The 24509-nt window shown below is 55.2% G+C and overlaps 1 protein-coding gene across 1 annotated transcript in view; it reads left to right on the forward strand.

Moving 5' to 3' along the window:
• The first annotated feature begins 243 nt into the window (after positions 1–243).
• Positions 244–24509, forward strand: part of Hs6st1 (heparan sulfate 6-O-sulfotransferase 1) — a 39838-nt gene continuing 15572 nt past the window's right edge. The window contains exon 1 of the mRNA XM_004836013.3: positions 244–1049. Coding sequence (XP_004836070.1) covers positions 523–1049 — 527 coding nt within the window. The 5' untranslated portion in view covers positions 244–522. The remainder of the gene's footprint in view (positions 1050–24509) is intronic.

The following is a 24509-nucleotide window of genomic DNA, read 5'->3' on the forward strand; positions in this document are numbered from 1 at the left end:
GCTCTCCTTCGCCCTCACGCTCCTGCCGGCTGGAATCAGTGCCCAGAACTCAGCCGCGCGCCTCGGAGCGGCGTGGCCAGGTCGGCCGAAGACTCCGGACCCACCGCCCAGCCCCCGGGGACGGGCTCGACGATCGGCGCGGGCGGCGACGGCAAGAGACGCCGCGGGGGCGGGCCCGGGGCGGGCCCGGGGCGGGCTGGGGCGGGGCGGCACGGACTGCGGAGACGCGGCGACGCGCGGGGCTGCGCAGAGCGTTCTCGGCGCGGAGCGGAGCGGTCGGTGTGGGGGTCGGGACCCAGGCGGGCCGAGCGGGAGCCGAGCCGGAGGTCGCGGCGGGGAGCCGGGCCGGGTGGGGAGCAGCCATGGCGCCACGCAGGGCCGTGGACCGCGCCGCCGCGCGTAGCCTGGGCGCCGAGTAGCCGGGCCGGGCCGGACCTCCGGGCGGCGGCGGCGGCCGAGGCTCTGCGCCCCCCGCCCTCCGGGCCCCGCGCCCCTCGCCCGGGCGGCCGGCGATGGTGACACATGCGGCGGCGGCGCGCCGGCGGCAGGACCATGGTTGAGCGCGCCAGCAAGTTCCTGCTGGTGGTGGCGGGTTCGGCGTGCTTCATGCTTATCTTGTACCAGTACGCGGGCCCAGGGCTGAGCCTGGGCGCGCCCGGCGGCCGCGCGCCGCCCGACGACCTGGACCTGTTCCCCACGCCCGACCCGCACTACGAGAAGAAGTACTACTTCCCGGTGCGCGAGCTGGAGCGCTCGCTGCGCTTCGACATGAAGGGCGACGACGTGATCGTCTTCCTGCACATCCAGAAGACGGGCGGCACCACCTTCGGCCGCCACCTCGTCCAGAACGTGCGCCTGGAGGTGCCCTGCGACTGCCGGCCCGGCCAGAAGAAGTGCACCTGCTACCGGCCCAACCGCCGCGAGACGTGGCTCTTCTCCCGCTTCTCCACGGGCTGGAGCTGCGGGCTGCACGCCGACTGGACCGAACTCACCAACTGCGTACCCGGTGTGCTGGACCGCCGCGACCCTGCCGCGTTGCGCACGCCCAGGTGAGCGCTGCGGGGCCCCCGCTCATTGCCGGCCCAGCCGCCTCCTGGTTCCCTGCGGCCCCAGCTCGGTAGCTCCAGCAGCTGCCACCGCTGCCCTCTGATCTCTCACGGCCTCCTCTGTGTCTGTCCCCTGGCTGCACGGTGCCTGGGCTTCCTCCTGGGTCGCCGCCGCTGGCCCGCCGGGGCTGTGGTTCCAGGCTGGTTTCACGGAGCCCTGTTGGTTTTTGGGTGGGGAAGCGGGTTCCAGAGGGGCACACCTGGAGGGGTCGCCTAGGCGTGTCCCTCTAGTACCAAAGTGGAACGAGAGAAGTGAGGTTCCTCTCCCTGCACCCGGGGTACCCTCAAGCCTTCGGGGGCCGCCTGCAGGCTGTTAGGGGATGGGGAAGAACTGCGGGGGAAGGGGTGAGCCCAGCCTGCGGGCGTGTGCAGGTAGAACAAAGACCTGGAGTGACCCGCCTGGGGGCGGAGAGAAGGCAGTATCACCTGTCCTCCCGCCACGAGAGAGGAACAAAGGTACCGGGTGGGGGCTCATCCTCCGGATCAGCCGGGGCGGGGTACGTGTGCAGCTAGACACCTTCCTTCAGGGTGCACTTGCTCTTCGTGCCTGTGAGGGTGGGGACTCAGCCGGCCTGTGTGTGGGCAGAGTGTTGGGGCAGCCCTCCTGGGAAGCACTAGGTCCCGGGGCAGTGCTGGACTTCCGCATTTCCGTTGGTATTGTTTCCCTCCCTTTCCTGTTGTACCCACATGTCCTGCAGGGACACCCCCTTAGGCACCCTATGCCCCAGGCATCCAGGCTGGAAAGGACTGGGAGCCCAGAGCCAGCGCTTCCACCGTGTCTTTGTTGCGCCCTCACCTTCCTCTGAGGACTGAGTTGGTATGGGCTGGGAGGGTGAGTGTGGGAAGTGTGCCACTGACCCGGAGAAGTCCCTCGGGGCAGAAGTGTGGGCATTTAGGTGGGTGTGGGGTCTTCTCCCATTGGCTGGAGTAGAGCTGAGAGTGGTCCAGCCCCTGCACCCCTGAACAGCCCCCAGTCCTTCTTCCCTGGTCTTTCTCAGTCTCAGAAAATTGAGATCCTTTTAGGCATGGTGCACACACCTGTAATCCCAGCTCCTCGGGGGCTGAGGTAGAAGGCTGGCAAGTTGAAGGGCAACGTAGTGAGGCCTTGTATCGAAATAAGGAAAAATACAAAGGGCTGGGGACATAACTCAGCTCTCCTTGGCTTCAGTCCCCAGGACTGTACACAGTGAAAAGGAAAGACAACTGGGGTCCTGGAGTTGGAGACGCACACCAACTTTCCTCCAGCTGTGTCCTGTCCCCCAGCAGTTGCCAGCCTAGGAGATGGTGGTCTGGAGCCCTCCCTTAATGGTTTCAGACCCCCATATACCAGCACTGGGTCTGCTGTGCAGGGAGGCACATTCCTGTATGGGAGCCACCCCACAGTTCAGCTGAGCAGTGCTACATGGAGCTGGGCACTGACAGGCCCAGGAGGGTTCCTCCCTGCTTCTTGGAAGCAAGAGTGGGAAGGGAGAGTCCCGGACCTTTGAAGTGAGCTTACCCCACAGAGGCACCTTCACTGGGGTGCTTTCCTGCAGCCCTGTGGGTTTCCAGGGGAAGGGCTCCACCTCCCTTCTCCAGAGTTGGTCCCCTGGAGTAGGAGGCTCCAGGGAGGCCCTAGCACCCCTTCCCCAGATGGGGATCAGGTGAGGCAAGAGTGGAAGCATCCCTGGGAGCATTGTTGGCCTCACACTGCTTCTCACTTTGCTGACACCTGGAAGTCGCTGGCTCAGCAGCACTTGGGCCAGTAGGGGAGGGACTCCCAGAAGGCCCTCAGTCTTGCCCGTTGACCTGCCTCAGTGCCCTCTCCTCCCTTAGGCTCTACAGACGGTTTCTGTAGTGAGCCAGCTTAGAAGAGGCTTCGGGCGATGCCTCTGTGAGTTTTCATCTAGGCTGTACCGAGGACCCTCCCACAGGCTCCCCTGAGACCTCCGGGGGCTACCTCTGCTGCAGAGGCCAGTCTGCACTTCACCCATCTGCCCAGGGCCCAGGTACCCTTGGGACTCTATTGCTTTCCAAGCCAGGGGTCACACCCACAATGGCAGGGTGGCTGGTGCTGAGTGACAGAGACTCAGATGTCTGCTATCCTCCTGTCTCCCCACCCTTCCAGGGTCCTGTGTGTGTTGGAGTGACCCCTTGGGCTGGGACCCTCTCTATCTCTTGTCCGCATCCCCAGGGCATTGCAAGACTTGGGCAGATGTGTCCCTGCCCCAAGGCACACTTCTGGAACCTTCCCAGTGAGCCCCTGGCCTCCTTTTGGCATGATACCCACCCAGGCTGCTCTGAGCTAGGCACACATTCAGGTGGAACATGGAGAGGGACAGGTTTCCGATGCCTTGCTCCGATGTGGTTTGGACCTTCCAGCAGCAGTTGGCACTTCCTGCCTTGATAGAGGAGGAGGCATGTGAGAAGAGTGCTGGCAGGTGCACTCTAGTCCTGTCTTGCGGGGCTGCCTCACCTGTTGGCCTCAGCCCGGATGCTTGTGAGATCACTGAGAAGGACAGACTGGCTTTGGAGAGAGGTGGTAGCCACAGGCAGCAGCCAGAGGTGATGGTCACCAGTGGTTACTGTAGTTAGAGTCTGTCAGCACCCCACACTCTTGTGTCATGTAAGAGGGTCTGAATGGTGCTCCCTGAAGATGACATCAGGGAAATAGGGGCAGGGTCTTGTCTGGGTTGACCTGGAAATGTCCCTGAAGTCGTATAAGCATCATCTGGAACCACAGAGGGCATTTGGAGCCCCCATGTGGCTTCTCAGCCATCTTGGCTGGGGTTGTGGGCCCATTGGCATCCTCTGCAGCAGGGTACTTTTGGGAGCCCCTGGCAGGCTCTTATGGTCTGTGGTGTCATCTCGCAGGAACTGTGCTTCCCTGTGGGAGGGGTGAACCAGCGGTCTCTCGATGGCGTGTGTCCTCTCAGGGTCTTAGCCTCGTCCTCGACTCTGCACCCTCTCCTCCAGGAAGTCAGCTCAGATTCTGGAAGCCTGCCTGTGTGAGCCTGGGCTTGCCCTCTGTGGTGTGCTTCCCTCCACATTCTGCTAACTGCTCCTTCAGTCTCAGCCCAGGTGACCTCTCCTCCCAGAAGCTTTCCCTGACTTCTTATTCACAGGGCTTCCTGTTGCCTTAGGCTCCCTTGACTGAGCTCCCGTCCACCACCCTGGCCTTCCTCTGGTGCCTTGGCACTGGCTGTGGCCTCATGCCCAGTAATGCAGCCCTCATGTTAGCACCAACCTAGAATATTTTCACCCTGGCCCCACAGCCTCTGTCCTGCAGTTCCTTCTGTAACTGTCAGGTTCAAGTCGAACCTAAGTGCTGTGCTGCTCCTCGAGAACCTGGGGGCTCCCCAGTGGGCCAGGAGAGTGGGCACATGCTTGGCTTGGAGTGTTTCTATGGCACTTGGCAGTTTCCAATTTGCCTTTGAGGTCAAGAGACACAGTCGGCATCCCCACAGTGGAGGACAGATGTTACCCAGAGTGTGTGGTGGGGCCAGTGGACAGGACCTGCACCCTGCCCAGGGGTCGTCACCTCGCCCACCTGGTGTGGAAGCCTTTGGATGAGACGAGAAGAGAATCTGAGGCCAAGCTAGATTTTCACTAAAAAACAAAAAATAACAAGAGTCTCTTCTTTTTAAGGGGTCACGTGTGGTTTGCAGTCAGAATCACCTTCAGTGTTCTCGGGCTCCCGAGTCCACCTCTGTTGTGTGCACCTCAGAGGCTGAGCTCGGCCAGGCACCTCCTGTGTGCAGCTGGGCCTGGCAGAGCTGAGGCTTTGTGGGGCCCCACTGTAGCCTGAGGCTATGCCTGCACCTGGCCAGAAAGCCCTTTCCTCATGGATCCCAAAGTCAGCCAGTCCAGAGGCCATGAAGCCCACACACTGCCTTGGTCAGAACAGGTTCAGGTGGCGCCTTTCCCAGTGGGGAGTCTGGGGGAGGCCTTGTGGGTCTGGAGTCCTTTGGGGTTCTGGAAGGAGGGCATAGGAGGGCCTGCATTCTCATTGGTCAGGTCCTTTGAGTTCCTTTTTTGCATATGCCCTCCTTTTTGTTGTAATCTTAGTTTGTAGTGGCTGAGTGGGAGGAAAGATGGAGAAAAGAGAAGCTGCCGTAGTCCCTGCACGGAGTTTTTCCTGTAATTGAAACTAGTGTAAATTACATCATGAGTGCTGCCTCATGTCATTAAAAACGTACTCTGTTTCAGTGTTGCAGATGCTCCCCGAGCTGGGTGCCCCGGCCTGGCTCTCGGGCTGGGAACATGCTGGTTTCCAGTTTCTGGCTCCTGTAAGGAATGCTGCTGTGGACATCCTCTTGTGCAAATATTTTGCATAGCTCTGATTTCCTTTGGAAATTCCTAGGCGTAGAATTTATGCATTTAAGAGCCTGAGTGTTTCAAAGCTCTTTTCAAAAAGTCTGCATCTCATACTTCTTACTTGTGGTATTGGAGTTCCCTCTCAGCACTGCCCTTCTTGTTGCTACTGTTGTAAGAGAATATACTTTTTTTAAGTCAGCAAAAAGTGCCTAGTCTTGTAGATTTTATTGCAAAGTCCTGCACCGCATGTACCATTGGGTTGGCCCAGCACTTGGGGACATGGGGAGTGTCTTAGTTACTTTCTCGTCCCTGAGATACAATGCCCAATGCCCTCAACTTAAAGGAGGAAAGGTTTATCTGGCTCACCGTTTGTAGAGGTTTCAGTCCATAGTGGGCTGGCTCCAAGGAAGGGCAGCAAGGCAGAGGAGCAGAACAGAAAGGAGCTGCTCGTGGCAGGGCAGGGGGAAGCAGAGAGAGGAATCAAGGGAGGAGGGAGGGAGGGAGACCCTGCCAGGCCTTGCACCAGTGATCACCTCCTCCAACCAGGCTTCACTTCCCAACATCACATTTAGCTATAGAATCTCTCTCTCTCTCTCTCTCTCTCACACACACACACACACACACACACACACACACACACACACACACACACACACACACACACCATGATCTAGTCACATCCTCAAAGCCCGACTTACGAGCGCATGAGGTTGTAGGGGAACATCTGGGTAGAAACCATAGCAGAGAGACCAGCCCCCCCCCCCCGCAGATGCCCCTTGCCTGCTTATAGATGTCTGTCTCTTACCCTTGGGGGGGGGGGGACACCAGTGAGCTCCCCTGGCCTGGGGTCTAAAGGAAAGGGGAACAGGCCCTGGGAACAAATGGGGAAGCTGGCAGAGCAGCTTCTGTCCCCTGGCTCTTAGCAGGAACTTACACTGGGGTTATCTCATTTGACTCTGGCTGTATCTTGGATATGGTTCTTAGTGTGTCCCCCAGGGTGCATGTGTCAGGAACTTGCCCCCCAGTATTGTAGGATTGAAGTGGTGGCCCTTTTAAGAGGTGGAGCCGAGTGGGAAGTAACCGGGTCACCAAGGATCCTGCCCTGGAAGGGGACATAGGTAGGTCCCCTTAAAAGAGAGCCGTGTGCAAGAACAAACCTGGCCCCTCCTGGGCTCCTCTCCTGATCTTGCCCTGCAATCTCTGTTTTACGTATACTCCCACCCTGACCAGATCCCAGCCAAAGCTGGCACCACACCCTCCCAGAATAGCAAGCTGAATAAACCACTCATCATTATAAAGTTCCCGGCCTTGGGATTTTCATTACAACTGTAGAAAACAGGCTAAAACAGCACATAGAACTCCCACAAAGCAGACATTATGATGTTCCACAGAAGCAAGTTAAGGCCCAGAGGTCAGAGTACCTAAGCCTAGAGGGCCAGGAGCCAGCAGGTGGATGTCTGTCCTGAGCCCCCTGACACACCCCAACACCGCTGGTGAGAAGATCCATGGGAGAATGACAGCCACGCTCTCCCAAGCAGACCTGCACTATCAGGGTTACTGGAAAACACCTAGCGTGTTTGCTCAGTAGCTGACAGGTAGGAATCAGCCACATTCTCCTGACTCTGAGAAGGGAGCGCCAAGAGGCTTGCTGATAGCAGAGACATCCAGGCGACACTGGGCAGCTTTTTGCACAGCAGGATCAGGGCTTCTCAGGTGGTCCTGCAGCCTGGGAAGACCCGGACGGCAGCACTGGGAGCGTGGGGCCCCTGCCCTTGTGTTATGTGTCTGTGCACTGCTCCTGTGGATGAGGAGGGGAGCCGGGCCCTGCCATTCCTAGCTGGTGCCTTGGCCTTCCCTCATGGTGCCCTGGAAGGGAGCCCTATAGGAAGGGTCCAGGTGTCCTGGGGACCACACTTGCACCTCTCCTGGTGTGGGTGTGTTGGGGTTTGCAGGAGAAGCATTCAAAGCCGTACTGTTGGGGCAGTTGCTGAGTGGGAACATGTAGGGTTGGCAAGGAGGCCCCAGGTTTGGAGGGTCATGCAGTTCAGGCCAGGCGGTCTCCCCAGTCATCTGCATACACATCGAGACTTACTCATCTGGCCCCCACCAGCACCCCTGTCTAGGTGACATATGCTTGCAAAACATTTTTTATTTAAGGCCATCTTTCTTGCATTTTCGGGAACTCAGTTGGGTTTCTCTTCCCAGTATGATTTTGGTTTTGTTTTTGTTTTGGAAGGGAGGGTGCTGTACTGAAGAAAGAAGTCCTTAGCTCTAGGGTGTGAGCTGCTACAGGCAAGGTTTGCAGCTTCTGAGGGGGTGGGGACACTGCTCCCCACTGGGGTTTTTTGGGTTTTTTTTGGTACCAGGGATCGAACTCTGGTCCTTGCGCTTGTGCAGCAGGCAGCGAAACCACTGAGCTAAATCCCCGGCCCCCCACTGGGGTTTTGCAGCTCAAGTGGGAGTATTAGCCCGAGGTAGCACTCTGGAACCACATCCTGTGAGACCCGAAGGTTGTCAGGGTAAATGGTAATGAGAGGACCTGAGGCAGCGGAACACAGGAGTGGAGAGGGGAGACCTTGATATCACATCTGCCCTGCGTGCAGGCCAGTCACTTTCTGGCTGTTCGACTTGTGGCCCTGTCCTTCCCCCTCCCCTCTTGTAAAATGCCCCCTCCCTGGTATGGTGTTTGTCTCTGGTCCCCAGAGGGGCTGTCGCTGGAGAGGGGTGGTGTGTGTATTCCCACTCAGAGAGTTGGAGGGCAGGTCCCTGAGCTGTAGAGCTGGGTGGGCAGAGGGTGGAGCTGATGCAGGCAATACACATCCTCACCCAGCCTCTGTGTGAGGCTGGGGCCACAGAACCCGGCCTGGGAGCCCTTGTCCCACTGCCACCAGCTGTGCCTGTGGGGGCCCCTCCCAGGCCTGGCTCCCAGCAGGCCCTGCGGGCCGTGAGCCAGCCTCTCCTCCCTTGTGCCTGGGACAGTGTGGCTCCTAGGCTCAGGTAGACATGCCATTGTCTCATTTTCCCCATTTCTAAAATGGAGATGCCTGCCCACCATTTGTTTCTATGGAGGCTCCAGAGACCTGTTACTTCCTGTGCCCTTGTGGTCTCACGGGAGCCATGACCAAGCTTCAGGCGGGTGCTGGTTGCTCTTCTGGAGAGCAAGCTGTTGGCAGGTGTGAGTGTATGAGGAGTCGACCGAAAGTCCGGACCCGGCTGGAATGGGCCCTTCCCTGAGAGGCAGGTCCCCCGTGCTCCTGCCTCTGGCCTGTCTTTCAGGGCGGTGTAAGACCGAGGGCCTTACCAAAAGCTCCGAGGAGCTGACTGCAGCGAAGAACACCCGGGAAGGAACACACCGGACAAGTTGGAAAATAAAACAGACCTTTATTAGTCTGGCCAGACGGCACTCCCAAAGCAAAATAGCTTAGAGAGGCAACTGGCTCAGAGTCCGAGGCTGTTCTTATAGGGGGTTGAGGGGGAAGTTAACATATAGAATTAAAGAAAAGGGGACAAAGGTTAGTGGTCGACTGTCATGTATTGATGGTCAGCAGACATTTCCAGCTTGTTCTATAGATTGTGGTGTCCAGAACATCAGTTCCGGGCAAACAAGGAGTTGAGTAGTTTACTTTGGGACTTTAGGTCTGTTACAGATTTTATCTAGTGTCCCAAAACTAACAAGCATCTTTATCCATTAACTCACATTTAATCACAGTGGGGCTGGAGAAAAGGAACAAAGGTTATGCAGTCCGACAGCTGTGCAGGCAGTGCAGCTGCCTGTGTTTATTTCGGTGGGGAGCATCAGAAGGTCCAGCAGGGGGACATCAGGACAGATCAGTAATTGTCTGTCGGGGTAGTAATGAGTGAGATTAAAATGCAGGAGTTAATTGATTACAGAGCTGTAGAGCCCTCGGGTCAGTGGCCAGGATCACACACCGCTGGTCTCAAGGGGAGCTGGCCCTGTCATCTCCCTGTGCCAGACCTCCTGGTAAGGGCGGCAGGCCCGGGCCTTCTTCTTGCTGTCTGGGGTGTCCCTGACAGGGCTCTGCACTACTCAGCCTGGCTGCTTCACAGAAGCCATGCTTGCCAGTGTGGGGGACAGATGCTGGAAGGTCCCGAGTGTCCCCACCCCCAGCAGGAACACCCAGAGTCCGGCAGGGAGTCAGCACAGTCAGCTCTGTCTTCTGTGGCCCTGAGGAAGACGGCCAGGGAAGTGGAAGAGCAGGAGCAGAGAATAGCAGGGCTGCCAGGGAGCCAGGGGCCCACGGGACAGCACTGGTGCACAGCAGACAAGAGAAGGAGCCAAATGTAGACCAGACCAGCCAGGTCAGGTCCCAGTTTGGCCTCGCCACAGGCTCAGTGAGTTCTGTGCCAGGGTTTCCCTACCTGTGAAATAAACACTTAGTGCCTGCATGGAGATGGGTTCATGGACTTGTGGTACAGCTCTGCTGTAGGCTCTTTCCTACAGGAGGCTTCAGTGAGTCCTGTCACTTCCAGAGACCAGAAAAGGTCCTCCAGAGCCAGCTGGGCTGTTGCTCCTATTCCCACTGAGTGAATTGGTGGGCTTGAGGCCCAGCACAGAGCTTCTGAAGTCAGACCGGTAGAGGCTGGCTATCTAAGCCATCCGTGAGTGTCGGTGCCGGGATACTTGCAGCATGCCGTGCTGCAGCTGTGAGGGTCTCCTCTTCATCCTGGCTGTGGCATTGGGAGCACCCACTGCCTCCCTTCCCGTGCCCACTTGAAAAAAAGGCTTTGCCAGGTTCTCCCCAGGATCTCCAGGAAGTCCTTGGCCTCTGTGGCCAACAGCCCACATGTTCTGTGGACTGACCCCTCCTGAGACCCGTGAGACCAAGCCCCCAGGAACTGGAGGTCTGGGAGGAGCAGCGCAATGCTGATTGACAGGCTGTGTCCCTCAGGCGCTTTGACTCACCCTCTTCCCCACCCCCACCAGCACCAGGCACCCCCCACGGGTTATCTGCAGGGAGCCTCAGAATGCTCACCTCTGTCCCTGCTGCAGAAGCCTCCTAAAGGTGATGCGTCTGTCCCCCAACCCAGCCTGCCTGCCCCATGGCCACTGTCTGGCATTTTATCTGTTTTCCTATGCCTTTTACACCACCTTTTTTTAAAAAAGCACTTTTCTGGTACTGAGGCTTGAACCCAGGACCATCACACCTAGCGACATCCCCAGCCCTTTTTAAATTTTGAAATGTTGCCCTGGCTGGGCTCAAACTTGCCATCTTACTGGTCCCAGACAACTGGGATTACAGCTGTGCACTGCCACACCCAGTTCAGACTACCTTTCACATCTTCACACAGCAGTGTCTCCACTCTGTTTTGATGTCACACAGTTTCTAGAACCTGTATTAAACAGTACTTAACCTCGCACAACCAGCTGTCTTACCCTCAACCTGTTTTTGCGATGTATCTGTGTTGGTCCGTGACATGCATATTTAATCCACAACCGGATTTAACATTGTGGTTGTCTAGACAGAGCTCCTTTCCCTCAGCTTTGTTCTGAGAGCAGCCAGGGGAGTTCTGCTTTGGCTGTCAACAGTCCAGGTGACAGTGACATGCCTGTCCACAGTTCTGTGTGCCCCTAGCAGTGGGCTAGAGGGTGGCCTGTCCTCAGCCCAGAGTGGTTCCTTCACCCTTGACCCTTCCTGGAGCTGAAATCTCCTGTCCTTTGGCCCAACAGGCAGCCATTTCTGCAGTCTGGTAGCCGCAATCAGACCACTGTAGTCTTAGCACACACTTGCCTGCTGACTGGTGAGGTCATTTATTGGTGTGTTTACCGGCCCTAGTGGTATCCTCTGCTAGTTACCTATTTGTACCTTTGTCCTGGGTTTTCCCGTGATATTGTTCATCCTTTTCCTATTGATGTGTAGGGTTCTTTGTGTATTCTGGTTCCATAGGTGATATGCCTGGTAGGTGTCACCTCTGCATTTCTACCCATTCCGCATGTGGCTCTGGGCCTGGGTGCAGCCTGTTCTGCAGCACTTGCCACAGTGTGTGCATGTGGGGAAGGTGTGCCTGCTGACCTCTGACCCCTATGGGACCTTGATGTTTGGGTCTTGGGCAGAGGCCCAGAAGGCTGGGTAGGTGGACAGATGGCTGACCGACCACTGTCCTCCCTGCAGCAGGACACTCCAGACCTTCCTCAGAGGTGCTTAGCAGTGTCCCAGGCAGCAGCTGTGTGAGCCAAGCCCTGAAAGCAAGCCAGCAGGGCCTCCTACCCTCAGCCCCATTTATTTGGGTCCTCTGAGACTAAATCAGAAGAAGGGATCTTGCAGCTAAAACCAGAGCCTGGACCCAGCTGCCTTGAAACCAAGGACCCTTTCTCTCCCCTCCCAGTGGGCATGTGGACAGACCTCTCCCTGGTGACTCTTGCCTGTGTTGCACCCCCAACCTGGCCAGGGCACCAGATGCCTACACACTGTGCCTTAAAGTCCCCCATGACAATGACAACACTGTTCATCTGTCCATGCTGAGCCCAGCCAAGCCCTGCATCCCCATCCCCTCGGCATCATCTGCTCAGGCTACACACCCCCGCCCACACCCACCCCCCGCAGATGTGTGGACAAAGCTCCCAGCCCAGGACCGGAGTGTGTCATTGTGCCAGCCAAGGAGCAGACCCCACCCCCCAGCTCGGACACAGCCAAGCAGCCAAACCCCTACATCTCCATCTGAATGAGAGTTAAAAAGCTCTTGCTGCTGGGCAGGGCCTGCAGGGCCTCAGCAACAAAGTGGGGCACGCAGCCCCTAGTGGCAGCAGGAGTGTCTGCCCTCTGAGTTTGGATAGCTACGACTCATATGTAACTACCTCTCTGGAGCTTTGGTGTCCTTGGGAAATAGCTTTGAGGTTTTGTGTTGCATCACCATATGGCAAGAGGCAGGATGGGGTGTTCTTCCAAGCAGCAAGGCTGTGGATGTTGGGTGCAGCGTGGCAATTTCTCCAGAATGCGAGTCGGGAGTTTTGCCACAGAGCCAGACCGCAGTTCAAGTGGATGCCTTGGGGAAGATGCTGTTAGGCAGCAGTGGAGCTGTGTAAGCATGTTACTGTGGAGAGCCTAGGCGCACAGGCTTTCCTGCCCTAGAGTCAGTTTTGAGTGATTGGCCATCAGGCTGGAAGCAAGGCATTAGGTCTAACATGCCAGCTCCAGAGAGGGTCGGGGCAGGTGGATGGGGGAAGGCAGAACAGATGGTCTCCAGGGGGCTGGGAGGTTTCTGCTGTCACCTGGAAGGAAGGAAAGGCCCTGCCTGGAGAACGGAGGCCTCAGCTGACCAGGCTCAGTCCAGCCCTCCTTCCTCCCCACATCCACCCCCCTGTATCCCACAGGGCCCAGCTGAGCTCTGCTTGGTAGGCAGGGCAGCAGCCTCTGTGCCTGTGGCTGGGGGCAGGTCCAGGCAAGTGCAGACAGAGGGCTGCTTTCAGTCCACATCCTGGAAGTTTGAGGCCCTCTGAGACACACTTCAAAACCACCCTGCATGCCTCGGGAAGCTGAGTCCTGCAAGGAGCGATTTGTTCCTCTGCTTTCCTGGAAGCTGGGCTGGCAGTATGCCCAGCGGAAAACCTCATTTTTATGAGAGGTGGTCTGGTTTCAGCCACATGGGTGAGAGGCAAGAGTGGGATCCACGAGTGGCGCTATTCAGGGCAGAAGCACGTCACCCCCACCCCACTGCCGTTTTCAAGCAGTTGGGTTGAAAGAGGGCCCGGCAGGCATGAGTCTGCCTCAGTCAGGGCCAGGGAACACTACCAAGCCAGCAGAGGACAAACAGCCCAGAAACAAAACAGCTTAGGGCCCCCAGCACCTGGGGTGTCTTTCTTCTCCCTCAGTCTGTAGTGAGGCCCCCTCTTGCCTCGTGATCCCTTGCTATGCCCAGCAGACGCTCAGGAGACTCGAGCAGCAGAGGCCATGCAGCCAGTCCAAGGCACTAGTCTGAGGGCCCAGCACTTTGCACATGGCCCTATCTGAGTGGTGGAGTGGCATCACCTGGCGGGGCTCCCACACCAAGAAGCCCAGGAGGAGTCAGGCAAACCCCTCCAGTCCCTGTGGCTCAGCCTTGCTCTCTCTGTGTCCTCCCCAGCTTGGGCCCTGCCATCACCTGGTCTCTGTGTCCCCTGGCCTGTACCTCCATGTCCTTTGTGGCCCAAGGAGGAGCTGAGTATGCAAAGGTGGCATGCGGACACAGATGGCATTGGATTTGCCCAACTGCCTCCTGTCCATGCACCACATCACATGAGCTAGTCTGGGTCATCACAAGGGCTCCCAGAGCCTGGTTCAGTGGGTTAGCACGGAACTTGGGGTGATGGCACGTGGGGGTGTGAGGGTGCTTGGACACAGGAGAGATGCTGGGGTATTCCAGAGTGAGCCAGCTCAGTGGTGCTGTAGCCAGAACAAAGCTGTCCCCGCCACCATCCAGTTGTAGGAAAACTACCACAGGTGAGGGACTCACCAGTGTCCTGAGCTGGTCATAGCAGAAAGGTCTTCACCCTCCACAGGCCATGGGTCTTTCTAGAGCTCTGGGCTGACATCCAATAACAAAGCTACCCACTGTTGGCCTGCCTACTGTCTGTAGCAGGCACTTGTTTCCTCCATCAGCTCAAGCCCAAGACAGGCTACTTGGGCTCATGCAGTGTTCAGCATGAGCCCGAGAGTACTAGGGCTCTGTCCTGAGGGGCATGTGGGCCTCCCTCTGCCAAGCCTAGTCCCAGAGATGTTCCATCCCTGGGGAGCATCAAGCCCAAGACAGACCCCGAGCTTCTCAATGGCGAGGCCTGCTTTGGGAGGGCAGGCATGGCCAGTGGTGTCCCCAAGGGGTGGTCGAATGAGCTCTCTAGAGAAACAGAACCTGTAGGATGTCTGTGTAGGTAGACAGCAGATAGGTGGTAGGGGGTAATCGGGGATTTACTGTGGAATTGACTCGGTGATTAATGAAGACAGGTGTTTCACAGCAAGCCAGATGTCTGCAATGTCGAGGCCCAGGGATGCCAACAGCATGGTCCAGTCTAAGGCCAGAGGCCTACTGACCTGGAGCTCTGATGTCTATAAGAAGAAGGAGTGTCCTGGCTCCACTAGAGAGCAAATCTGCCCTTTCTGTGCCTTTTTGTCCCATGCAGCTCTCCGCTGTTTATATGGAGCCCATCCACATGGAGTGAGGACGAGCCCTTATTCCGTCACCGACTGGCATGCCAGTTTCTTCCCCTCCCCTCCCTTGTTCCCCTTTTCATTTGAACATTTTCTTCCCATTTCACAATATCTATTATATATTTTGGTCCTTATTTACACTTCCAGTTTCTCACACCAGAGAAACCATGCAGTATTTACACAGGTATGTCCAGTTTATCTCACTTAAAAGTATGGTCTCAAGGTGCATCCATTTACCTAGCAATCTCTCCATTTTACCCACAGATACTCTCAGATATTGTGCCCCAATGCCCACAGCTCTCTCTGCAGTTGCCCTGTGTGCAGCGATACTGCTGGTGTGTGAGTGCTGATGGGTGTTCCTGAGGGAGAGGACTAGCTTCCTGGCTTGGGCAGAGATGTCTTCTGACTGGGGCTTGCCTGTCTAGGTGGAACACCCAGTGCACCCTGTGGGGGGCTGGACCCTCTACCTCCTGCCCACAGACCAGCAGAGACTTGAGTGAGCTGTTCAGATGGTGCAGATCCAGGCGAGCATGGTGCCCCAACTGCCCACATGGGCCAGGAAAACAGTGCCCTGGGATCCTGTCAGGGGCAGTGTTATTACCTGCAGCCCTCACCCATAAACACAAGTCCCTAAGGGCAGCCGCTCTCACTTGTGCACTCACCCACACACTGCCCTGTACATGCACACACACATACACACATGCACTCTCCCGCAGCAGCATGCTTCAGAGTCACCAGTGACTCAGAAACATTCTGGAATGAGATTCCTTTTTCCTTACAAGTGGTTGGCACTTTGAGATGTTTCCTCCCATCCGGAAATCCCTTCCCACTCATCCCTGCTAAGAGCCAAGCAATTTTCCACTCGGTGGCTGGGCTGCTCCTGTATCCTGAGCTCTCAGCCTTGTCCAGGATCAGAGAAGAAAGGTTTTGCAGGTGATGTGCACTGCAGACAGGGCAATGGCCTGGAGCCCACAGCAGGAGTAGGGGTGCTGCCTGCAGACAGTGGCTGTTCAGGAGGCTGTGACTGCGGTGACTGAGCACCCAGAAGCCCACACTACAGACACTGTGACCTTGGGGCTCCTTGCTGCCCCCCTAGAGGAAGGGGACCAGGGCTCTGCTATTGACATTGGCATTCCCCCCTAGGAGGGTGTGGTGGGTGGGCTGTCCCCCCACCCCCGTGTGGCCTCTGTCCTGAGGCTGCAAGGACTGGCTTCGATGACTGTGTAGGTGCTCCCTTTCAGGGTGGCCCTGTGGAGTGACAGGTGGGGAACAGCACACATAGCACAGGCCCCAGTTGTGGGGTACTCTTTGCCCTCTACCCTGTGTCAACCTGTCTCTCCTCCCCCATTTGTGGCCCTTGTTGAAGAGCTGGGTTACAGATGGGAGCTGGATCGACAGAATCGTAGGGGAGGGGCAGCTGCCACTCCCTTCTCATGAGGGTGGCCTCTAGGGGAGATAGCCTGCATCCCCCACCCCACCTTGCGGCCAGAGGCACAGGGCCAGGGCAGGCCAACTGGGGTTGGTGTGGGGAAGCTTCCATATGGTCCCGTCCCTGCCAGGGTGCAGGGTGTGAGGAGGGGCTGTGTGTTCTGTCTCTCAGCAGGAGCAGACACTTGCCCATCCCCCGCCCTGCCCTGCCCAACCAAAGCACAGAAACAGGGTTCTCTGCCAGATCCAAGGACATTTCTTCCCCCTCCAGGACCAAGTGTCATGCCTTCAGTCTCCTCCCCTGAGAGCCCAAGATTATCCCACCCACCCACGTAGGAGGGAGAAGAGGTAAGTGGCCAATTTAGACCAGGCAGACCCTGTGCGTTCCCTAGTCCTTAATTAGGGACCGGCGACCGGCCACAGTCACTGCATCATGGGGGAGCCTATTTGGGCTCTTTTTTCTTGTTATAAAATATGCACAACATAAAATTGACCACATTAAGCATTTTTGAGTATACATTTCAGTGACACTAAGCGAATTCATCTTGTTTCTACAGCCATCAATGCCATCCACCTCCAGAACTTTTCATCATCTTCTTGACTCTGAACTCATTAAACTGAAATCCCCACTCCCCTTCCCAATTCCCCCAGAATGGCACCCGCCATTCTGTTTGCTGCCTGTGGGAACTCGACTCCACTAGGTACCTCATACAAGTGGAATCATATGACGTTTGCCTTTTTGTGACTGGCTTAGCATAAAGCCTTCAAAGTTTGCCTCATGTGGTAGCATGTGTCAAAGGCCCCTGCCTTTTTAAGGCTAAATAATATTCCACTGTGTGTATTACCACACGTTGCTTACCTGTTCACTCATCAGTAAACACTTGGGTTGCTTCCATCCTTGTTACTGTGAACATGCTTGTACAAATACCCATTCCCATCCCTGCCATAGACTCTGGTGTGGCGGGGGGCAGTGAGGTATGTATCTAAAAAACGAATTGCTGAACCATATGGCAATGCTGTGTCTCAGTTTTTGAGGAACCGACGCACTGATTTTTCACGGCAGCTGCACCATTTTACATTCTGACCCGGAATAATCAAGGCTTTCTATTTCTCCACATCCTTGCCAGCATTTATTTTCTGGGGAGTTTGCTTCTTTTGTTTTGACTCTGCCCAGAGGGGAGTGCAGTGACTGTTCGCAGGTGCATCCTCACTACTGATCCTTAGTGCCCACACCCAACCAATGCAGTAGTCTGTGGCCTGAACTTTCTGGGCTCAAGAGATCCCCCTGCCTCCGCCTCCTGAGTAGCTGGAACTACAAGTGCATGCTACCACACCTGGCTGGTTTCATTCTTTCTGTACCAGCCGTTCTGGTGGATGTGAATTGGTTCCCCCCAATTTTTGTCCCCCAATACCAACTGATGCCAACCGCCTTTCTGTGTGTGGGCTGACTCTGAAAAACTGCCTATTCAAGTTATTTGCCCAAGTCTTTATTCAGTTGTTTGGTGTTTTTGTTAAATCAGAAGATATTTTGGATATTGTTCTCTTATTAGATATATTATTTGCAGACATCTGTCCTGTAAGTTGCTTTGCCACAAAGTTCAGAGTGTCCTTTGATGCACAAGTTTTTTGATGGTCAGTTTATATGTTTTCTTTTGTTGCCATATTCAGAAAACTATTGCTAGATCGAGTGTCATAAAGCTCTTCTATGTTCTGAGAGTTTTATAGGTGTAGCTCTTACTGTTTAGGTCATTGATGTGTTTTGAGTTGTTAGGTGTAGCGGTGTCCCAGGGCTGCAAATGTAGCTCAGTGATAGAGTGCATGCCTTGTGTGTGTCAGGCTCTGGGTTCTGTCCCTAGTACTGAAGGAAAAAGAAAACTGATGCATTCAACTTTACTCTTTTGTGTGTGATTTCCAGCTTTCCCATTCTTTTCTAAGTGTTGAAAAGACTGTCCTTTCCCAATGAACAGTCGTGGCACCCTTTTTGAACACCGTCTATCCACACATATACCAGTATTTATTTCGAGGCCCTCTAATCCCTTGGTTTCTGTCTCCATGCCATGCTACACTGGTTTACTTACTGCAACTTTATAGTAAATTTTGAAATCTGGGAATTCGAGTCTTCCAACTTGGTTCTTATTTATCAAGTGCTTTGGTTATTTGAGGTTCCTTGAAATTCCATGTGAATTTTAGGATGTTTTTCTTTGTGTATAGGGAATGGTTTGGGGTTATGATACTGTGTTGTACCTTTAGATTTGTTTGAGGGAGTATTATACCTTTCTTAATGATACTAGGTCTTCGAGTCCATAAGCATACGGTGTGTTTCCATTTATTGCTGTCACCTTCCATTTCTTTTTTTTTTTTTTTTTTTTTTTTTGGTGCCAGGGATCAAACTCAGGACCTTGAGCTTGCAAGGCAAGCACCGGAACCACTGAGCTAAATCCCCAGCCCTTCACCTTCCATTTCTTTCACCGTTGTATGATAGCTTTCAGTTTATAAATGGCTCACTTCCTTGGTTAAGTCTCTAAGGTTTTCTTCTTTTTCTTTTGTTGGTATTGTAAATGGGATTGCTTCTATTCGTTTCCTTTTGATATTGTTTATTGTTAGTGTATAGAAATACAACTGATTTTATTTTGATTTACATCTTACAAAATTGCTAGGTTAGTTTAATAACTCTAATTTTTTTGTGGATCCTTTGGATTTTCTATATATAAGGCCATGTCATCTGCAGAGATTACTTTTCCCTTATAGTTTGGGTGCTATAAAAAGTGCCACTAACCAGGGCCTTAAACACTGATTTCTCATGGAAATAAGAGACTGGGAAGTCCAAGATGAAAGGGCTGGGAAGTTGAGCGCCGGCCTTCTTGGCCCATACCCTGTGTCTGTCCTCACAAGGCCAAAAGAGAGAGGGGGTCACACTGGTGCACTCGTGGTCCATCCAGGGGACTGATGACCTCCCAGAGGCCCCACCTTTAATACCATCACAGTGGGACTCGGGGCTTCCACGAGCATCCAGTCCATAATGGTGGCCTTTATTCTCTTCCTAGTTTGTTGAATGTTTTTGTCATGAAAGCAGGTTGAATTTTGTCACATTTTTCTTCTGTATTAGTTGACCTGTGGGGTTTTTTTTTTCCTTCATTCTGTTTATGGAGCATATAACATTGATTGAATTTCAGATTTTGAAACATCTTGAACCCTCCTTGCATTCCAGGGATCCCCTAGTCATGATATAGACTCACTTTAGTATGCTGTTGAATTCAGTTTCCAAGTATGTTGTTGAAGGTCTTTGCATTAGCATTCGTAAAGGATCTCAGTGTCTGATTTTCTTGTGTCCTTGTCTGGCTTTGGTATTGGGTTAATGCTGACCTCAGGGGACCTAAGGACCTTCCGGAGAGCCTGTCTTTAGTCCTGGGCACATGCTGGGAGTGGACAACAGGTGCCGCCTGGCTGTGTGGCTCTGGCAGGGACCTCTATTTCACTGTGCCTGCCTTCTGGACCTTGAATGGTGGGACTCAGTATCCCCAACCTGGGGTGGGGTGAAGACCAAATGAATAGGTTGGTACCAACTGTTGGAAGGTGCCTGGAGCTACTGTTAGACATCATGTCACAGCATGATCATGCCAGCACCATCTGTCCTGCAAGGAAGGACTGGGGCTCAGTGTCCATCCCTTACTGGGCACCCCAGCCCCTCTGACTTCATACCCTTGCCTTCCTGCCTTCAAGGAGAAGAATGGAGGGGGTGGGGAGTTGGGGTGGGTCTCGAGCCCACTGGGCCTTGAAGCTGGGTATCAGGGCAGCTGCTCTTCGTATTTTCCTCATTCCTCCTGGAGCCCACCTGGAGCTGTGTCCCCGAGAATTAGCACACATGTCCCTGAAGGAAAGGATTTCAGGGAGCAGGGCCTGCCTGCCCACGCCCTCACAGCCAGGGACTTCCCAGAGCCAGGGTGTGGGAAGGTAGCCCAAGACCCTCTGCCCCTCTCCACCACCACCCCGCCCCGCACTCCCACACACACACCCTCATGGCCTGTACCTTCCCATGGCATCCTGGTCAGCATCTGATTTCTCCAGGGTGGGCCTGGCGCTCACCACCAGCCTTCTCTCTTCTTGGGTCGCATTCCTCCCCCTCCCCAGGCCCTGGAGGCTGAAAGAACACCATCCCAAAAGTAGCCAGGGCCACAGCTGTGGGTTGGGTGCCAGACCGTGGTGGCTGCCCTAGATGGACTCAAGGTTGAAGGCAGGCAGCCTGGAGAACAACAGGTGCCTACAGCAAGATCCAGTGTAGGCTGTAGCCTGGCGCTGTGGCTATGGGTGCTTCCTGGGACGTGCTGATGGGCATGGCAGAGTTGTGAACTGTCACTGCTGTGGTCTGCTTCTATAGGAAGCTAGGGGCAAGAGGCAGTGGTCTGTGGAGTTTGGGGCAGGTGTCCAGCAGGGGTCTAGGACAGGTGTGAGCTCAGGCATACTCACTCTAGGACCCAAGGAACAGACCCCAACCTGCAGCCTGGGACCCAGGGGTTCAGCATCTGCCTCACCCAGCATGGCCATTTTATGGTCTAAGCCCGGCAAAGGGGCCTTCTCTCAGCTTCCTGCCCCCAGGCTGGTTGTCAGCCTGGCAGCAGCCCAGACACAGGTGCTCAGGTGCAGTGTGACTCGACTTTCCTCACTGGAGGTCTGAGGCCGTCCTGCTGTCCTCTCCTCACCTGTCTGCCCCAAGGGCCATTCGAACCTGGGAGGAATTCGATTCAGGGGCGGTAGATTCTGGGAAATCAGCAGCTGCTCTCCAGACCTCCACTGCTCTAGACACACAGCTCCTCAGTTCTCATGCCAGGAAAGTGCCTGTCAGTGGGGACTGCGGTCCCCATCACAGCTGATTCTGCTCTTGGTTCTGTGGAGTAGCTGTCGTGACTGTTTCTTGCTTAGCATCATTCCAGGCCAGAAGAGGAAAGCAGCACAGTGCTGCCTGGGAGCCATGCTCCCCCTCCACAGGGTACAGGGCTTGAGTGGGGCATGGGGAGAGGGGAGCTGAGCCAGGGGCAGCTCTGCTGGACCCGGGCACAGAAACCACGTCGGCTATGCAGGGAAGAGACTGAGCACCGAAGTCCCCAAACTCATGTGGGCAAGCACCCAGGTGATCTCCAAGGCCTTGTGCAGCAGGAGTAGGGGAGAGCCAGACAATGGGAGTTGCCCCCAACATGCAGAAGGGAACCTTCAGCCATGTCCGGCAGCAGCAGGCATGGGGCTCTCAGAGGAGATGAGGTTGGGTGGGGCCCTGCATCAAGGCTGGGACCTAGATCCTGAAAGGGAAGTATCCTCAACCCCTGCCCCTCCAGAGCCCCTCAGGAGTGCTGGGAGGTCCAGGTCTCGGGTTAACTCCCTGCAAGGGGACAGCTGCACAGGCCAGGTAGAGGGGTCAGTATGTGGGGTGGCCCATGGCCCCATCCTGAGCACCTCCTAGAAGCCCTGCCTGAAGCATAAGGACACAGATGTCTCCAGGTGGTGACCTTGGTTGGGCTGGGGCTGGAGCAGGGGAAGCAGGATCTGTCCTCGGGACACAGCCATCAGTCCTGCCTTCAGGAGGTCTGCTCTCTGTGACCTGTGCCAGGCCTGGGACCCTGCACGGCAGCTCCTTGGCCTTCTGCCCTGGGTGGTCTCTGGGTTCTTTCACACTCCGCAGTCCAAGCCTGAGGTGCCCTGCTCTCTCACTGCTCTTGCCCTTCCTCCAGGCCTCGTGTTGGAACGTCCTAGTGTCCACACCCTGTCGGTGCAGGTAGGCATGTCCCGGTCACAGGAGTGGCAGTGACCACGGTGTGGACAGGTAAAGGCTGGGCCCAGCCCCCAGCCAGTGGCTGCCTCCCACCTCGCGTCAGGTGTCCTTGTGTGTGAGTCAGCCCTCCCTTTCAGTGGGAACTGTCAGCTGATGGCCACCCTGCCCGCCCTTCCTCCTGCCCTCATGAGTCACTGCCACGAGCCCCAGCCTACAATCCTCTGAGCATCCGAGATACCACTGTCCCCCTCGACTCATGCTGCCTGTTCAGTCCTCGGCCTTGCTTACCCCATGAGACTCTCACCCTCCCCCAGTGGCCTACTGGAGCCCTGGCATTCGGCCCAGAAAGCCTGGCTGGTGCCAGAGCTCCTGAATAAGGAGCTCATATTCTCCTGCAAGGCAAGGGCCATGCCTCTCCTCTGTGTGCAGGTGGTGTAGGTGCCTTGGCCCTGGGGAAGTGTTTGGTGGCCAAGAGCCTCGGGCCATCCCCCATCTCAGGAACCCACCCTTAGGGCAGGTCCAGGCCACATGCCTGCCAGTGTGCAGTACTGTGGGAGGGTGAGCAGCCCTATGCTCCTCTGGGGTCCCCTCTAGCTACCTTCACCCAGTGTCTAACAGCAGGAGGGCCTGGAACAGGGCAGGCATCCAGCCTCCCTCATTCTTGCTTGGCTCTCCCCACTGCACCTCATTGCTGCCCTTGCAGCCTCCCTCTGTTGGTGCCTTCCATCCCCAACTGGCCTGGGCTTCTCTCCAGACATCCAGGGGCCTTCTCTTGGGCCAGACCCTCCATGTACAGCCACCTAGGCACCACAGTGGAGGGGGTGCTCACCACCCGTGGCGCCAGGAGTGCATTTGGCGGAGCTCCTGTGGCAGCACTGAGAGGGAGCTGGACGGAGGAGAAGGGCTGAGAAGTGCTTGGGGAAGAGTGAGTGTGGGAAGGCAGAAGAGCTTGTGGACATGCAGCCAGGCTGCAGGGTCAGCCTGAGCAGAGCTGTGAGCACTTGTTGTCCCTGTGGGGGCTGCTCTGGGTCCATACCCCACCCAGGAGAAAGGAGGCAGCAGGGAACAAGGAACTGGGGGTAGAACGGCCACATCCACTCCACTGCCCCATATGTGCCCTTTCAAAGCCCTGCCGTATCAGGCAGAACATAGGCCAAGGCTCTTTCAGGGCCCACCCTGCTCCAGGCAGCATGGTGGCCCCTGGAGACCCTGGTTCATGCAGCCAGGGCTTTCCCTCAGGGGAGCTCAGTGGGAAGCAGCCACCCTGGCTGACGCACCTGCTGAGCTCATCTGATCCCCCAGGAGGCCACTGAGACCAAAGCACAGCCTTCATGCTCGGAGTGAGACCCAGGGCAGGGGCAGTGGGCATGAGAAGCCCCCCTCACCCACACTGGGGTTCCAGTGGACCAGGGGGCTGTGTGCAAAGCTTGTGTCTGGACGAGGACTCTGGACAGCCTTCTCCTTGGTTCCTTCATCTCATTTTGTCACACCAGCTGAGAGCTCCTTACTCAGAATCGCTTCAGGAAAGTGAAAGTCTGTACTCCTTTTAATCTTGGCAGGCATGCTAACTCCATGCTTGCTCTGGGTTGTGGGGATATTTTATCACATTGAAAGAACTCTTCTCTAGCCAGGTGTGGTGGTGCACACCTGTAATAACTCAGGAGGCTGAGGTAGGAGGATCACCATGAGTTCAAGGCTAGCCTGGGCTACATAGTGAGATCTTGTCTCAAAAAAAAAAACTTTCCTGTTTGTCCTTTCCTGAGTGCTTATAACAAACATTTGCCAAGTGCTTCCTGTATAGCATATTGCTGAGATCTGTAATCTTATGGTGAGATGAGTCACGTGGGAGTTTTCTTATATTCTTGCCTGCCTGGGATAACCTGACCTGGTCTTAGCGTAATGTCTCTCATGTTGAGCACTAGATTTGACTTGATAAGAGTTTTGTTGGGGGTTTTTAATGTCTGTATTATAGATGAAATAGGCTGTAATTGACTTCTCCCATCTTTGTCTGGCTTGGGGGCTGGGGTGACATTGGCCAAGTAGAATGAACTGGAGATCATTCACTCCATTGCTGTAGTACAGAAGAGTTCCCATAAAACTGGGTAGTCTGTTCTTTTACAATTCAGAAGAAATAGCCTGGCATTCCCTTTGAAGGAATTCTCCTCTTTGCTTTTTATTTTGAAAAATTTGTAGTTGGGAGTAGTAGTAAAGTGAGCCTTCCACCTCTCACCTAGATTCCCTGACACTTTAACGTTTTGACACATTTGTGCCATGCACATGCTAGCTTTACATGCAGCTATGCAGTTACAAGTATGTATCCACTTCCATGAATACACACGTGTGTACATGCCTATGTGTCTGTGGTCCTGTGGTGCATACATACTTGTGCATCTGTGGTTTTTACCAGAAACATGTGAAAATAAGCTAAAGGCATTTTTAGTACTGTAGGGAAAGTTTTAACTACCACTGTGATTTATATGGGATTTTTTTTGAGGTTATAAAGCAATTTGTGGTTTTTACATTTGGACTTTTTATGCAAATTATTTGACTTGTAGCTTCTCTTTCTCCCTGTCTCTTGCATGGTCTTCTGGTACATCCAGCCCTCCACTGCTGAGAGCAGGTAACTGCTGAGGTCTGTTCTGCTGTGTCTTCTCTTTCCGTCTGGGCTGGGCTCGGCTGAGTAAAGCTGAGCTATGTTGTGCAAGAAGGAAGGAGGTCCCAGAAGTGTTCTCTGGGGACCCTGCCATGGTCACACAGTGGCAGAGCTCCTGGCAAGTG

This window comes from Heterocephalus glaber, unplaced genomic scaffold (genome assembly GCF_053883595.1).
Source record: "Heterocephalus glaber isolate CG9 unplaced genomic scaffold, H.glaber_assembly_v1.0 deba00000347, whole genome shotgun sequence".
NCBI classification, from domain to species: domain Eukaryota; kingdom Metazoa; phylum Chordata; class Mammalia; order Rodentia; family Bathyergidae; genus Heterocephalus; species Heterocephalus glaber.